The sequence below is a fragment of the Meleagris gallopavo genome, chromosome Z (genome assembly GCF_905368555.1).
Source record: "Meleagris gallopavo chromosome Z, MGAL_WU_HG_1.1, whole genome shotgun sequence".
NCBI lineage: Eukaryota > Metazoa > Chordata > Aves > Galliformes > Phasianidae > Meleagris > Meleagris gallopavo.
Window position 1 is genome coordinate 56,002,480 of NC_139435.1, and position 17,833 is coordinate 56,020,312.

General features: G+C 35.2%; 1 protein-coding gene across 3 annotated transcripts in view; it reads left to right on the forward strand.

The window, feature by feature from the left end:
- Window positions 1-17,271, forward strand: part of PCGF3 (polycomb group ring finger 3) — a 64,736-nt gene extending 47,465 nt beyond the window's left edge. For all 3 annotated transcript variants that reach the window (XM_085213981.1, XM_085213984.1, XM_085213983.1), the window contains 7 exons: window positions 1,498-1,594; window positions 3,539-3,594; window positions 4,646-4,756; window positions 5,217-5,305; window positions 6,478-6,615; window positions 8,267-8,347; window positions 10,145-17,271. In XM_085213981.1, the coding sequence (XP_085070107.1) occupies window positions 1,498-1,594; window positions 3,539-3,594; window positions 4,646-4,756; window positions 5,217-5,305; window positions 6,478-6,615; window positions 8,267-8,347; window positions 10,145-10,192 (620 nt within the window). In that variant the 3' untranslated portion in view covers window positions 10,193-17,271. The remainder of the gene's footprint in view (window positions 1-1,497; window positions 1,595-3,538; window positions 3,595-4,645; window positions 4,757-5,216; window positions 5,306-6,477; window positions 6,616-8,266; window positions 8,348-10,144) is intronic.
- Window positions 17,272-17,833: the final 562 nt, after the last annotated feature.

Here is a 17,833-nt window from a genome sequence, read left to right on the forward strand (position 1 = left end):
CCAACTATTTGGATAAATGAAGATGGGATACTTTGAAAGCCCACTTCATTGAAATTCTCTAATAATACTATTGTTTCAGACTCCAGAATGTTTTGCATATTATCTGTTCTGTATTTCTAGGACTTCCATGTTCAGGAGAGTTTATTAATCCCAACTTGACCTTGAGAAGAAAACAAAACAAAAAATCAATCTAGAAGACTGCAGAACTCTTGATAAGCCATCTAATTGCATTGATTTAGTTGCTGTGGGTGGACTAATACGCCTATCAGAATCTAGGCTGACTTACACTGAGTTCTGTTTGGTAGGAATTCATGTACACTTCTTCCAGACTGGAAGATTGATTGAAATAGGAAAATAGAACTGCTGATGTGGCATTCCACTGCCACATATTGCTATGCAAGGTCTATGCTTTGTGTTCAAAGCTATGAGTCTTGACATGACCATAACCTCTACCAGCTGTGGTACTGTCATTATGAATGTGAAAATACAGTATAAAGTAAAAAGTCCTTATACCTGCTTTGGTGCTGTGTAATTTTCTTGATATTACCAGCTGTTTATTGAAATGTACCAACAACCTATCTGAGAGCTAGATGGCACTGTAGTTACAGAAATTCTTTTACATTGTGTAATGAGTGCATTAATACCAAAATTAAATGAACTGGTGTTGCCCAAGAGAAAGGTAATATGCTTTTTTTTTTTTTTTTCCTTAACATATAAAGTTGGAGTTTTATTTAGAACTTCAAGTGTGTCAGGAAATCATGTAGTGGTGTATATTACCTATACTGTTTCTTAATAAATAGTTTATTTTGAACCAGGTGCAGATGAGCATGCATATACAGCTGGAAAACATTTCAGTGGCATTCAGCTCTATAACGTAGCAGTGCTTTAGCAGCCTTCACCACCCTCTTTTTATGAATACTGAAGATCTGTCCACATTTAATTATTTTTCTGAGAGAAGTTATGTACTGTCATGTACTCTGTGAAAGTTAGAAGTGAAATTACCACCAGAGTTTTCTATTCTTAAAAAAGAAGAAGAAAAAAAAGAAAAAAATACTACTAACTTGTTTGTCCTAGTTTCATTTCCACACACACCTTATTTCTGTATGCAGCCATGGTTAAAGCAAATTGGCTTAGTACCTTAGTGGCATATAGTGCCTGTAATATCATTTGTGCAAACTGGATGCTGCAAGCTGACCTGATAGAAATAGCTGTTCTAGTAAGTTCCGAAATTGGATTGTGTGTTGTGTGCTGTATTAGGCAGACTCTGTCTGTGTAAAGGTGCTTTGATTCTAAGTGCAGCACTTCCCTGTATCAAGAGCCTTTATGAAAAATGTTGAAAACTGCATTCTGCATGGTTAGACATGCTTGTATGATGGAAAAAATCGCTCTTATGTATATTTCAGTAACAAGCATTTTGCAGTGATATAAAAACAAGCTTTTCTATTTTTCAGTATGCTTGTTTTATTTCTTTTTAATAATGAATGTCCTTTTTATCAGTCTGTAGAAGCTGCCTGGTGAAATATTTGGAAGAAAACAACACCTGTCCGACATGTAGAATTGTTATACATCAGAGCCACCCTTTGCAGTATATTGGGTAAGTATGAAAGCAGAAATGCAACTAATTTCACTCTAGGTTGTTTTAAACTTTTTATACAGGACAGCTTTCTCCTGAAATGTCTTATGTGCTGATCAGCAGGCTATAAGTTTAAATGTAAGGTTGAATGAAATTATATACAATTATTATACAAGATCAGACTTTCCTATGAATTTTCAACTCCTTGACATCTGTTAGAATTTTTAAGGCTTAAGAACATGCAAACTATGCACTTTCCTGGTTAATTTTTGAGCAAGTTTTATTGGATCATAGAAGCTACATAGATGAAACATGTATAGAAATAATATTTTTACTAAATCAGCAAAACTATTTTTAGTGTCTGATACACATATACATATGATAGTATATGATACGTATGTGTCAGGTATTATCAGTGTATGCTTTGAATGCACAAGTAGATGCCAATAGGAAGGGAGGAATTTATGTGGCTCAGGACAGCATCTTCATCTACTGTAAAGCTACAAGAATACTATACCTTGGCTTAGAAGTTTGTTTTCAGAGCCAAAAGGGGCCAGGAAGCAGAGCATCAAATTGAGAAAATATAGAAAGGAATTCACAAGTTGTTCTTGGTCACAGAATACTTTAAAGGAAGTATTCTACCTGTAATGATTATAAAGTACTGTCCCTTTAAGACTAAAATAATCTGCCTAGCCTACTTTTGTCTTATTTATTTATTTATGGAATAAATAATTCTTAGTCAAAAGTTTCACTGTATGCGTTAAAACATGAATTCTTCACTTGTATTCATCTCCCTTGTCTGAAGAATCTATAAACCAAGTATGTTTTCTCTTTTACAATTCTTAATGATGTTAAATGCTCACTTCTGATGTTGAGGTGCTGGTAGGTTCACTCATTTCTGTTGAAATATTTTTGGAGATGTTGCCAAAACACCCGTGTGGCGCCTGAAAATCCAAGCGAGTATAAATGGGATTGCTATTGCTTGAAATTATATGAATTTTAGAATTAATGATATTTTGATTCTCCATGTAGTCCTACTTCAAGAGATACATAATCATCCATTACACTCTTCGAATTGTTACCATTTCTGTAATTGTTCACTGATCTCCACTGCTGTGAAGTGCACGTCAGGTGATGAGAAACCCGAGACTACTCTTGTAAGCCCGTTGTCTTATTTAAGTCAGATCCAGGATTTCATATTGCAAGGTCTACTGAGGTAATGACCTTGCAGCAGCTGAGACAGATACCTAGATTGTTTCTGATTTTATTTATGAATTAGAATTTAGGATAATGCTGTATTTCTTTCATACTGTGACTTATTTTAGACTAATGTAGAAATTGCAGGTAAAGAGTAAGTAAATTATGATTTAAAACAGAGATTTATATTTGTGAGCTTGCTATTGAGTTTAGAATTTCAACTAGTCGTGGCATGTATGAGTTTCTAACGCTTCTTTCATTTGGGGCATATTATCTATATGGGCTTCATAGATAAAAGCATGGCTTAAGAGCAAAATCAAATTTTCTTTATGTTGTTGTCGTTTTTCTTTTATGTGTGTGTGTGTTATTTTCTTTCATTTTTATTAAAGCTAGTAGGGATAATGCAGGAAGGTGAGAGATGAATCTGTAGATACAAAAAACATACTATCTGTGATTGTTTTCTACTAAAAATGTATTTACCTTGAAGTTTAAAGGAATTTTGAGATTACTGGTGACATGTGCCTGGCTGCTGAAGGGAAAAGCCTAATTCTTCCTCTTACTTTCATGAGCCTTCTATCTTAGTCTTTATCTCCGTTCCTTTCTAACTATTCTCGTCTCTTGTTTCATGTAAAGCTTGAGAATTGAAATTCTTTTTTAACAGAGTTAGAGCTTTTAAATCATTTTAGCACTGAGACTTGCTTAGCATATATGTTTTGAAACAAGATAGTTGAGTGAAACTTCTGATTCTGTTTTTTTCCTCCTTGATAGTCATGACAGAACAATGCAAGATATTGTTTACAAACTTGTGCCAGGCCTCCAAGAAGGTAAGTTGTAGTATGATCCCTTTTTTAGACACAGTTCTGCACATACTTCTGTAACAGTTAAAAAACAAACAAGCAAAAAAAACCCACAACCAAATAAAAAATCTCACAGTTTCAAGTGATGAAGTACAGAAGAGAGGGGAAATTGAGGAGAAATAAAATATACAGCATAAAATTTGTTCTTTCATTAGTTCTATATCTTGTGATTGATTTGGCTTCATATCTGTACTAGCAGTAATTTTATGGAGAGGAAAAAAAATGCAAAATGGGATATTTAATCATAAAGTACTAAACCACAACTACTGCTAAACCACAACATTCGTTCAGCTTTTACATATTGGCACAATGCAGCTGCCATTTTTTTTTCTTTGTAAACTGTGGACATAGATCTATTATGCCAGATTTCCAGAATTCTCAAGAGGTAGAATGTAATGCTGTACTGATTTTAGTTTCAGTGAAGTTTTCCTATACTGAGCGAGTTCTTCCTCAACAGGTGGCTTTTAGTTCGTATTGTCATAATTCTCTTTGAGAGTGGATCTGTTCAAATAAGCAAGTTCATATAAACTTTACAGTAACTACCCTATGATATTTTTGTCACAACATATTTTTGCCACTTATTTACGTCACAACTTTCATTTAAATAGAATATCTTAATTCACTTATGATGAAAAATGGATTTCTCAGATATTGATAAGCAAGCTTAAATAGATTATATGAAAATTATTTCTAGCATACTGAAAATCAGAACAGTAAATAAAAATTCAAAAACGGTAGTTTGACTAAAATGTTGTGGGAGGGATTCAGAATAAAGCACAGTACTTAAAATTATCTCATTTTAATAAGAATGTTATCATAGTAGCTATACAGATGACTGGTATTCTGACTCTGGCAAATAAGGTCAGCCATGACTTGATGCAATAGCAGAGATAGAGGATTAAGTGGTGAAAACATCGCTACTTGCTGATAGCCTGCGAAGAGAGAGATTTGGAATAACTTCAGAAGTATTGTATTAGAACTTCATTACAGGGGTTAATATTTACAATTTTTTAAACAGCGGAAATGAAAAAGCAAAGGGAATTTTATCACAAACTGGGCATGGAAGTTCCAGGAGACATCAAAGGGGAGACATGTTCTGCAAAGCAGCATCTGGATTCTCATCGAAATGGTAAATGTTTTTATTTATTTATTCTTTCTTGGGTAGAGTGCTGCTCATAACTGTCAAACAGGTCTGCCAGAGGTATGTGTCCAGTTGGTTTTTAAGAATTGCTTCATCATGCTGTACAACACAGTGCACGTAGGCTGCTTTTGCCTCTAATTTGTTCATGTAACCTTTATTTTTAGCTTCTCCTTCACTCTTGGTGAAGGCTATCTCCAGAGTAGTACCCGCATGGGGACTCAGTGAAACTACACAACTCCTGCACTGCTAGCAGTTGAACTGAACGCTACTGTGTATACTTGTTCTGGTCTTTTATGTGTGGGTCTGTTGGCAGCTTGTGTTGCTAAGCAAAATAATTACTGTCTGAGAAGTTATTCTGTATTGCAGTCATGAACTCTGCTGTTTCAATCATGTTAACATGAGAATCTTCTGACAAGTGTTATCCCACATATCTGCTTTCTTACCTAAGGTGAAACTAAAACAGATGAAAATTCAAACAAAGAAACTTCTGAGGAAAAACAGGAAGAAGATAATGACTACCACCGAAGCGATGAACAGGTGGGCTCATAGGTCATGTTTTATTTGTATCTGGAGTTTTAGCTTTAGGGCTTTGTTAAATTAATAAAGAAAAGCAACTGTTTCAAGCTTTTTGTTTGTTTGTTTGTTTGTTTGTTCTCTGCCAAAAACAAGATGCATTGTTGCACCATGATTTTGTGTAAGTATGAGTTAATTGTTGGGATACAGCAGGAATGGATAATATTTTAAAGGCACTTTTGTTAAAACCTACTATTTCTGTCATTTTATTGAGTTTCAAACTGTTTACTGGCTTTCAGATTAATACAGATTCAGCTTATTTGGGTCCTTTTATGAATATGTGTATCTCAGTGTTATTCTAATACACTGAACTGAATTGTATCAATAATTATGAATAAAACCTTGTTCTCTTTTCTAATAGTTCTATACCATCAAAATAGTATGAAAGCCAGAAAGTCCATCATCAAGTTGTAAATACAGTGCACATTTGAAAGTGAAATCTCTTGCTAGGATATACCAGCCATGCCTTTTATATTTTTCCCTTATGTCTCCAGTGTAAATTTAACTTGGATTAATTTTCAATTATACAACAAGACAGCTTCCAAAGGGATTGTGCCTAATACTAGATCCTGTTAGCACATAAAGTGAATCATCACAGAGCTTAAACTAAATAACAAATTGAGAGATGAGAAAAGTGAGAATTGAAGCATAGAAATGGAATAAACTTTATTTTGATGCTCATCCTTAGAATTTTATAAGTATGTTACGTCATTTTTGTCCATTCTTTTTGAATTTGCTATTTTCTTTTAAACTTACATTAAAATTCTCTGGAATTAGCAACTGCATTAAAAGCAAGAAGTTACAGTATAAGCAATTGTTAAGAATTGAAAACAATTTTCTTATTATATTTCAGACTCTTTTTAGATGTAGGGCCCTCATGAGTTTTTGGCAGCCTGTGAATATGCACTGACACATACTTCTTCCATCATTAAGAGAAGAATTTTTAGTCAAGCATGCTTATCACTAAATGACAAGTTCTTTGGAAATGTTTTCTTTAATTGGACTGCATGCATTTCACTTTAAGGAATATTAGTATTTTTCACTTCATTGTATTAATGTAAACTGCTTACGGAATACATAATGAGGACTGCAGTAACTTCTTGCACCCAGCCCTGACTGCTTGCTTTTCCCTGAAGGTAAGCATCTGCTTGGAATGCAACAGCAGCAAACTGCGTGGATTAAAACGAAAATGGATTCGCTGTTCAGCACAAGCAACAGTCCTGCATCTAAAGAAGTTCATTGCCAAAAAACTAAACCTTTCTTCTTTTAATGAGGTAATATTATAATCTTCAAATAGAATTCTGTGCATAAAAAGTTATATGCAAAAGAAAGGGATCGTTCTTTTTCAAAGCAACATCTTATTTTACTTTCTGAAAGTAGCAGCAAACGCAGTGTCTTAAATTGTATTCTGTATTGTCATTTTTGTAAACTAAGGAGGTGAATTTAAACAAGTTATTTTTCTACAAACATAATATTTTTTTTCACTTTCAGTTTAGGATTTATGGTCTTATTTCCTGTAGATTTTCCTTCTTCCACCACCTCCTTATCCTAAATGTTACAATTAAAATGTAGTTTGGGCTTATAAAGGATTTGCCTATTAGTCTGCAGTGCATCTTTTCACATCCATACTTGGATGAAATGGCTTTGTTACGAGGTTCTACATGCACTGAAACAGACTTTTCAAGGAGTTTTATTTCATACATTATATTCAGGTGCATATATGGCTGTTTCATATACATGGCCCTTGCAGAAGTTTCACATTCACTGCAGGGGACAGTCAGTAACAAATAATTAAGCACTACTGATGTTGACCTTAAGGGAAAGCAGCATGAATATTTTGTTCTTTTCTGTGCTGTCAGTGAAGTCTCTGCCTACCATAAGCAAAGTGCTATACCCTTCCTTTCCAAGGGAATACTTGGAATCATGTAAAGAACTTACGGTGAACTGTACCAAAAGAAAGACAATTTTTCACACTTTTCTCATTTCAGATTTCAAATTAACACTTAAGGCAAACATGTAATGCAACTTCTGTTGACTACTTCTCTGGGTCTTGCTCATAGACTCTTTTCATCTCAGTCATTTGCTTTCCAGTCTGGGGTGTCAACACTTTTCTACTCAAACTTCTCAGCAGCTGGTTTGTATCTGTATTGTTTTTGCATTCCAGCTTCTCTAATTTCACACCACTCTATTTTTGTGCCCCCCAACTTACCTAGGCTACCTGAAACAAAACTGAAGCATCTTCTTTCTTGTCCTCATCTGGTTTATAAGCTGTTGAATTGTGGCTGGTGCCCAACAGTAGCATCACTGTTTCAAAAGGGGATTTTTTTTCCCCTTTAAATTAGACATTTTTTTTAAGACAGAGCTTTGATTTTGTGTTCAAGGCCCCCTGTCCCATGCCAGTAGCCTCTGATGTAACAGCCTATTATCCTTCCTAATGAAGGAACAAACTGTAACAGGTACTGTTTATTCTTCTGCCACCTCTCCCACTTTCTTATAGGATATATAAATTGTGGTGCAGTTAGTGTATTAGGGCCAGGAAATTGATTTGTGATAGCAAGCGTTAAGTTTTAGGCATTTGCTTACTGCAAGTTATTCAAGGGCTGAGTTTTGCTAGATTTTTAGAATGCCCAATAAAATGATGTAAAGCTTTTGGGAAGAGGGCATTAGCACTGCTTGGGAAGGTAAATCAAACAAACAGTTAAGTCCAGTTCGTGCAGTGCATTAGAGACAGGTACAGCACTTCTATTTTGAGAAAAAAACATTGTTTTCTTTTTTAAAACTACTTTTGTCTGCAGAGCAACTGCAGGATGAATAGTTCCGTCGTCTTTGGAGAAAAGAAATCATGCCTAACATTTGTAGTATTGTTTGAAAAAACATTTCACAGATTGTGTCTCAACACATTAACTGTCTTCTTTGTTTTGCCAGCTGGACATATTATGCAATGAAGAGATTCTTGGCAAGGACCACACGCTCAAGTTTGTAGTTGTTACAAGATGGAGATTTAAGGTATGACAGTGATTTCAAATAAATCATAAAATGTCTAGATTAAGAATGTTTTTAAAATATGTGGCACTCACAGTTACAAAGCAATAACTGCAACCTCATAGCTATCTAATGCAGTGTTTTTAAACAGTAAGTATTAAATTCGATTAAATACAACCAACAAGGGAAAATGGTTTGTCGCGTCAGCTATCAAACTGTGATCAACTCTGGCAAATTAATTGGAAGCTAAAAGAAAGTATTAATTTTAGCTGTGATAGGTGAAACTGATTGTACTCTATGTAGGCGGGGAAAGGAACTGTGATACCGGAAAGGCAGAAATTTTCAAAATGGTTCTTTCCTGTAGCTGAACAGGATAACTTTATTTCTCAGGGAGAAAGAGTAGTTGCAGTGCTTGCCTGCCTTAATTAAGGAGAATTCCAGCAGTGTTTAGTAGGCATAAACATGGCACGTTAAATGTGTTTGGGTACATCTTTAACTTACTGATTGTTGTTTCTCTAAACAGCCCCTTTGCAGCTGAATAATAAAGTGGAGCATTCAATATAAGTGTTAGTTATCACATTAATAATAGCATCTCATGTGAAATAGATGTAAGAACAAATTGCAAATTTGGGCACTTATGAATCGTCACACCTACAGATTCACTGTATGTGTATTTGATGCTCTTTGAAATAAGAGGTGGAATAGTGGACAAGAAACATAGCCCAAGCTTACAGTCTGTACTGAGATAGAACCACCTCGTGGCTGTGGGTGACTGTCTGAAAGATGTGCAAGTGGGAGTAGGAAAGTGTCTCCTTCTCTGTGTGTAGTAAAACAGTTTTTTTTCTACATACAGCTGCATACAGATACAGATAGAAGGCAGAGGTCAGCCTCTGATTTGCAGAGAATTCACAATTAGAATCCTACTAGAATTTGTTCCTGAGTGATCAGGAAAGAGGTTTGAAAATGCAGTAATAGCTCAATAACAATACTATGGCTATTTGGGATAGCAAAGTCAGATTAATCACAAATAATTTAAGAAAGCCTTTACAGTTCTGTGTGATTAGAGATTGATGGATGATTCCTCAAGTTCAGTGTAGGTTACTGGGGATAATACTGTGCTGAACTTTAAACAACGATGAATTGTAAGATAACTGAATTTGTGAGGATTTAAATCCTAATGTAAGAAAAAAATGCTAGGAATTTTTATGAAAAATAAATAATTGAACAAGAGCATCAAATTGATCTACTATTTATCTTTATCATGGAGATTTGTGTACTTTTGAATCAAATGGAAAAGGCAACTGTGTACTGACATCTTAATTGAAATAAGTGGAGAGAGTAAGATGAGACTCATAGGGGCTCCGGAACAAATGGAAATGATTCTTTGCAGGGTGAGCTACTCCTTGATGTGACACGTTGCAGATGTTAGAAGTTTAAAAGTTTACCTATGTAGAAAAAGAAACAGTGGATACATTCACAGAAGAGGAATTGAACTATTAAATATATGAAGTACTGTGTTCTTATACACAGTATAAGTATATATTCTAGGCATTTGCATTTCTCTCTTAGTAGGTTTCCTGAGTTAAATAGTGTTGATAGAACTGATTGTAAGGTGATCTATTCCTGACAAAAGGGAACGGATTCTCCATTTGATTTGAGTTTCACAGATGAAATTCCTTCTTGTCTTGATGCAATTTTGACTGATCAGACAGCTATTCTGATAGTTTGTTTAAGCGTTGGTTTATGAAACAAAAGTTTTATCTACTGGAAAGATGAATTCTGGCTTTGTCTCTTAACTTAGCTTATATTTCTGTCTTGCAGAAAGCACCTCTACTGCTACATTACAGACCCAAAATGGACTTGCTGTAGAAGAACTTTATTGTCCTTCTGGACAGAGCTTTTTGCAGAGACTATCATCTGGCACCTTCTTAGTGCATCACTAATCACATATGATATGAATCAGCCGTATAATTTTGGAAGACTGTAGTGCTTTCATAGCTGACTGTCCTTCTGAATATTTCTCCTGGGGATGTGTTATCTGGATTTCTGGACAGAAAATATTTATACTTATTTTATATGAAAAAAATCAAAACTCAACAAGACACTACCAGCACTAGGTTTACAGATATTGAAAACACTTCACAGTTTCATGTAGCTCAGCCTGACTCATCTCTTACAGTTACACAGAAATAAGTTAGAATGTTATGGGGTGATTTTAAAATGTTGCTTTTGACACCAAGTTGCATTTAGTTACTTTTCACATTCTGAATATTTAAAAATATATTTTTGCAAAGTGTTCTTGTCTTATATAGTATGCCTGATTGCATTGGCTTTAATCAAGTTCTGTGGGTCATTGAACATAACTAATGATATAGTGACTGGTGATATTTATTATGCTGCATTGAAAACTTTTGAAAATCTGGGAAAACAATGGGTTTATTTGTTGGTTTTATCCAGTTGTTGCTCTCCCTTAGTTTCTGTTTTAGTAAAGTTTTAACGCTCTTTTTTGCATGGTGATTGGTAAGATTAATAGTAATCTCTGCAGCTGATTTTAATGTGCCCTGATATTTTGCGGTGGCATATATTGCACCACATAATGATAAATACTCAAAAGTGCTAGGTTTATGAACTTTAAATATATATATATATATAAATATATATATATAAACATTTCTTATGTTGCTGTGGCTTGCAGAAATCAGTTTTTACTGAAAAGAGAACTTATTCTCTCTGGCTAATGAAACGCTGGCTCTTGAACAACATTGGGTGATATTGCACAATTTTCACTGATTAAAAATTCCTTGGAGAAGTAGAAGCAGCTTTATATTTTAGTAACAGCTTTGTATTTTCTTCACCTATTTTCTTGTGAAACAGTTCTGTTTTCTTTAGTACAATTACTTACTGTTTTGGAGGGTCAGACAAGATTATTTTCACACCTTCTGGCCTTAATTGATAACAGTACTTGCATCAGCCCTAACAGATGCAAGGTAACATAAATGTCATGTATGTGTGTACATATATATACCCACATGACTGTGTTATGGAATGCACCCTCAATAGCACTTAGCAGTGTTCACTGCATTGTAAGGCTTTTTGAAATTGTCACCTTTTTAAAAACAGAGTTGAAAGTGATTTCTGCAAGCTGTATACTGTATAGCACATATAGGACAAGAGCGTTTGGCTGCCAGCGTGTCGAGTTATCTAGAACTCCAAACATACTATTAATATCTAGAAACAGTTAACCTTCTAACTTTTGGAAGGGTTTTCCAATCAGCTGCAAATGCTAGCTGCTATATATATTATTTTTTATAAACTGCCTTTGGATAAGAAAGTAAGCTTGCTTGTAACTGCCTTGCTTTGTCTGTCTGTGCTTATTCCTCTCTTCAGCAAGAAAGTATAATTTATTACTGATAACAGGAAGCTGATAGTGCAAGAGGTTTATCTCAGCATTTTAAGTCACCTTCTTGAGCTTTCAAAGCACCACATTCCTTAGCATATCTCCTGCACTTTCATTCTTTGGAGTTTTCAGCCCTCCTTTCTTAGCTGTGCTGCTGCAGAAGGGATGCTCCATTTTCTATTTATCTTTGCAAAGATAAAATATCTTTCTCATTTTTATTTATAGTCACAGATGTAATGGGAATGGGAAGTAAAGCAAAAGGTATGCAGGCAGAGAAAAAAAGGGAGCCTGCTGAAATATGGGGATATAAGGGAGGTGCAAATGCTAAAAAAGGCTGCAAATGTGAGGGCAAGATGATAGGTAGACTGAATGCTTGCATTAGGCAGAACTCCATATCCAGGCCTTTGGTGTGAGCATGCATGCACCTGTGAGCAATGGGATCAGAACTCGGCTCCAATTTTGTTCTGCCATTTCCAGCTCAAACCTATTTCAGCTTTTACCTTTGGTTAACACGAATTAGCAGATGAGATCAAGAGTCTGTCTTTTTACAATCTTTAATGAAAACACTGAAAGCAGGTGTTACAAATGCACATGCAGATTAACATGCTGGGCCCTTCTGGAGCTGTTCATGCTGTTAGCGTTCCCCCGTAAATAAGGGACGAGCTGTAGCTAGTGAGGAACTGAGAGTATAAACAGGCCTATGAATGGGCCACTCTCTGCACCTGATGTAGACGTAGAATTAAAGCTCACAGAGAGTACGTTGATTAAGGTGGTTTTTGTATGTGTACGTGTGTGGATATATACACACTCTTTATGTACACACATGCTTCCTGAGTGAGATCTGCCTACCTGGGAAGGAGTGTACTGTGGAAAGCTTTTGTACATCTAGACTCTGAAGCAGTGCTTATAAAGCGTGTTAGGATTTTACCACTTTCCACCGCAGTTGGAACAGTACTAATTTGTACTCAGTTGTACAGCTGAGAACTCAGCTGCAAAAAAGCAAATTCAGAAGCCTTTCAAATCTTTCTCTTGCTATAATAATCTGCAGTACAAAATATGTATTTGGAAGTTTGTAGCTCTCTTTAGAATCACTTGAATATATAATGGTGCTACCAGTATATTGAAAATTCTGTTGATTACTATATAGATAGGTAAATTCAAGGCAGTATTAATACCTACAAATGCTTTTTTTGTTTGTTTTGTTTTGGTTTGTTTGTTTGTTTGTTTCCTCATTTGTGTGCAACTGCTTTTTCAATGTCCTTAATTTGATAAAGCCTCTTCAGTAAAAAGAAAAGGAAAAATATAAGAGAAATCCCAGTTATTTTTCTAAATCATATGTCATAGCATCATTGCTATAGATATTCTTTCCCTCAGGAGGGGTTGGGATTGTGTCTGGACCACATATTTATTTACTCTAGCCTTACTAGAAAACGACAATGCAATTGAATTGAACTGAGAGGGAGGCCTCCTTTGGGTCAGAGCTCTGTTTCACTTCTGCGAAGCTTAAGAGACAGTTAATTTATATCAAGATTATATAGGAACCGGAGTTCTGTTCAAACTTGAACGGAAAGTTAGACTCAGCATAGATCTCTCTCTGTCCTAGTGAGATCATACTCAGTTTATTTTGGATTTTGTCAAGATGGCCCTACTGTGAAGTAGTTTTCACAATTGCTTACGCTGGTAAATAATTGCAGTAAAGAAGTATCTTGTTACGTTACCCTCAGCAGCAATGAGACTGATGAATCACCCATGCTCAGAGTCTCATTGAATATAGTTTCATTAAAAACAGAATTCAGATAGAATATATGATATTAAATTTAAATAAGATTTGGGATGTTAAAAGTTAACTCTATAAAATTATTTATTCTATTTTAAGCCTTCTGTCTTATTTTACCATCCAAGTATTTTTGATTTCAATGGTCCAACCTTATGTACGGGCATATAAATGAAATTGTAAGATGTTTTTACAAGCTTCTTCCTTTTACATCGAGTTTAACTAGCTTTTGTTTGTATGTTTTTGTTTTGTATGGATAAAGAACATTACTTATGTTTTTGTGCAATAGGTTTGAAACATGCATTTATTAGGCATATGTTTAAAATGTAAATGTAGCATCTACTTACCGTTAAAAAGGAACGTAGATGGAATTTTTGATTTGTTCAAACGGGGTTTTATTTGGGACTGTTGTTCTGGGAAGGTTATTTTTTTATTTGTTCTTTATTTTATTTTAAGAGTGAAGTGCGGGATTTAAATTTGTCTGAGTACAAGAACTGTCTGTCAGCAATATTCTAAAATAAATGATCTTGCAAGAAATCTTAATGTGAACTGTGGAAGCAATCGGCAAGACTTGCAGCCTATCTGAAAATGTTTTGTGCCATTGTTATGTCTGGTATCTTTGTGTACCATCAAATCTGAAAATATTTATTTTTTTTGGTCGTGCAATAGTGTACACAACACTATAATCTCTGGGGATAATGGGACCATAAAAAATATCAGACTACAACTACGATGGTGCTATTTTTTTCCAATAGGCTATGAGCCTTTGAAAGCTTATCTGGCTCTTTTGTCTTCATAAGAACATAATTAGTTGTAGGAGATGGATGTATTTTTATTTTTTCCGACTGGATGGTAAATGTAACCATACAACTAGCCTGCTTTACAGCATGATGCATCTTACCATTAAGCTAAATATAATAGGAAAAAGCCAACCAGTCTGTACATCAGCAGGTGAATATTAGTAAGCTTATATACTATAAGTTAGTACTCTCAACGATACTTAAGATGCATTTTGTACAGAAGGCTGGACTGTACAGAAAAATCTAGTTTCTCTACTTCCTCAGGTGATAACTTCAGTTTGGATATTTTACTGGAGATGCTAATGCTTCAGTTCCTTTGCATGAAGTTGATAAGAGGAGAAAAAAAAGTGTCCTATACACCAGAATCTGTGCGTAAGATATAATTAACTGTATCTGAGAGGTCTTGGCATCTGTTGCTGAAGTAAAAACTATAGAGAGAACATTAAGGAAGATGGGAACAATACTTCAATCTCTGCTTTCATGAAAACTTGCAATCAGTACAAATACTTTCTAGAAACTTGCTTTCTGTGGCAAGCTAATAGTAATATTTTACTATGGATTTATGATTTATTTGTATACAAATTAAAGCTCCAGTCTTGCTATTTGATCATGTTTCATCTGTGGAGCTTCCTGAAAATCTTTCAAAGCCACAGTGGCCTACCCAGTTGAGTGGTAAGAAGGTGGGAAGTAAATGTCCAGTTTCATGAGTGCTTATATAGCTAACTTTGCAAATAGCCTGAATGATTCTGCAGAGATCAGAGGGTTCGTTCAGGTGATGGTAGCTGTGGCTGGAGGATGGAGTCTTGATTTTTAAAGGCTGGAATGATGTTCCAGCATAATTAATTTTTATTTGAAACTGAAAACATAGGTTTACTAGAACCTTAAATTCAAGTTACTTATTCAAAGAAAGGAGAGTTTGTTCTTTCCTTCTGCAACAAAATTATTTTACAGTTGAGGGACAATAAGCCAGTGCAACCACTAAGCCTTTATTCTCTCATGTGGCATAATAAAGATACTGAAACTGTCACAGTGTAAAACCATATTTTTGGCTTAGATTCATTTGAAAGTTTACAATTTTTTATGCTTTGTGTTGCTGTGTAATTTTTGTACTATTGGTGGCTAGTTTTGTCTGAATAAGCCTTTTTGGATTACTGCTTAATGTTTTGATTTTATGATAGTGAAGCTTGTATTCAGTGTTTTGCCAATTAATATTATATGCTTGTTAATAAAAGCAGAGAAACTAACTGAAATCCTGTCAAGCTGGAAGTTATTGTCCCATTTTTTCCTTCGGGAATATAAGGAGCTAGTCAGCCTAATATCATGGCACTGACCAACCCAGCATGACTGAAACAATAAATAATTTTGTGGCATGACATGGTCACAGTCGATATGTCTATAACCCATTTTACTCAAAACAAACAAAAGCATGGCCTGAAGTATTACCCCACTGCTCAGAGCAGTGATGTGCCTGTTACAAACATATGGCATATAACTGCCAGCTAGGAAATGAAATGGCTTCAGCTGCATGCAGGAAAAACATAGTTACCCTGATGTCTATATGTATTTGTAGATAGAAATGTACTTATGAGAACTGTGTGTTGCTTTCAGTCTGACTTTGCCTGGTGATGCTGATGCACAAGGGCAGACTGCAGCATTCTAGATGAAAGATTTGACGTGACTTAGCGTCACATGTCAAATTACAAAGAATATCCATGCATATTTGATTTTAATTTGGGGACTGTCACACTTGTGTCACCTCTTTGTGAGCTGCTAGGAAGAAAGTTCTCTTGCCTATAGGAAACTTACTATGACCCAAATATACTTTGCCTTTGGAAAAAATGATCTATTGTGGTATTTGGCAAATATTGGTGCTTGCCATCTTGGTAAATTCATGAGCTTTCCTCCTCCCCTGCCCAAGGTCCCTGAGATTTATTTAAATTCCTGAGCAGAGCATAGATGCAGAGTTTTCTTTTTTAGCTGAAATTAATTAAAATACCTAGTCCAGATACTACATTAAATGGGAAAACAGTAGTTGAATTTCTTGCAGTATCTTTGCAGTAATGCAAATGCATAGCTTGTGTACTGCTGTCTATATACTGAGAGAACTATTAAGGCTTTTTTTTTTTTTTTTTTTTTTTTTTGCTATTGGCTTGTATGCAATTGCCAGCAACTGTGGGCTGGTTTGAAGTCAGAGGTTCTGACATATAGCTCATACTTGCACTGATAGTACCAATATGTAATTGCCCTGAGGAGATCAGCCATTTGCCACCGCTTTAGCTTCATGTAAACACCCTCATGAGACACTCACCTTAAAAGGGTCCCTTTGCCTATATGTAGTCACTTAAAAGTAGGTAAATGTTAGCACTAATTCTTCTGAGCAAGTGTTACTTCTTGTAAATCCTCCATGGTCTCATTTTCTGTGATTCTAACACTTCCCTCTACTTCATGCTCTTGGTTGCTCTCATCTATCACTGAACAAACCTGTGATGGCCCTGGTTTAGCTTGCTTCTACCCTTCTTACATTTTCAGCAGCTATTCCAGGAGTGCAGAGATGATGTGCTAGAACAGAGTAGAATAGAGGGCTTCTATTTCATGCCTGTGTGATTACAGATTTTCTGATCCCTGTATACACTGGAGTAGCTAGGAAAAGAAAACCTCTGCTTCTCTTATACAAGCAAAAGTTTATAGCAACGTAACACTGCACACAAGTTGTGGTCTCTTTCTTTGGCATCTATGTCATGGAGAAATTGCTCAGGTTTACATGGGGATTAACTTAACGTGTATACCTCACTTAAGGAATGATTAAAGCAATGCCATCAGCATCTGTTGTACATGTGACTTTTGAAATACTTGTTGCAAAAATTGTTTTAGAAGTCAATGTTTCATATTGTTCCATGTAAAATATACTTGTAGTAATTCAAAATGTTCTCTGGCTTTGGTTTGGACATAAAAAAAAAATAAATTATTTGACTTTTAACGTCTATTATCAGTACTTTATGTTAGTTTGAAATGAGTCATTTAAAACTAGCTTGCTTTGTGGATTGTGGAAAACCTGAACAACAGAAACACATGATGGGGTAGAACTAACTCCTCTTGTTGCTACTTGAACACGATGCTAATCTGCTAAATGACAGCAGAAACGGTTCCTGTTTGACTGTGAAGTTCCTAAGCTTAAGAGTAAGAAACTGTGCTAATAGTTGTGCAGCTAGCCCTGAAAACATAGATCTGTCCTATAGCTAATGAGCAGCAAACTACATTTTTCCCCCAGAATGTAATCCAACATGAAGAACTTCTTCCACTAACTGAGTATTTTGCTATTAGTCAGTGTTGACAAGAAGAATATCTCTTTTTGTACAATGACTGTGAGTTTCTTGAGATAGGAGTAGTCAGAAAAAGATAAAATATATTAATTGAATATATGAGTATATCTGGATGGGGTTATAACACAATGCAACTCTGCATGGCTGTGTGGAAAGTCCTGGCATGTCTTTCATGCATTTGGCCTTTTTTTTTTTTTTTCCTCTGTTTTTTCAAAAGTC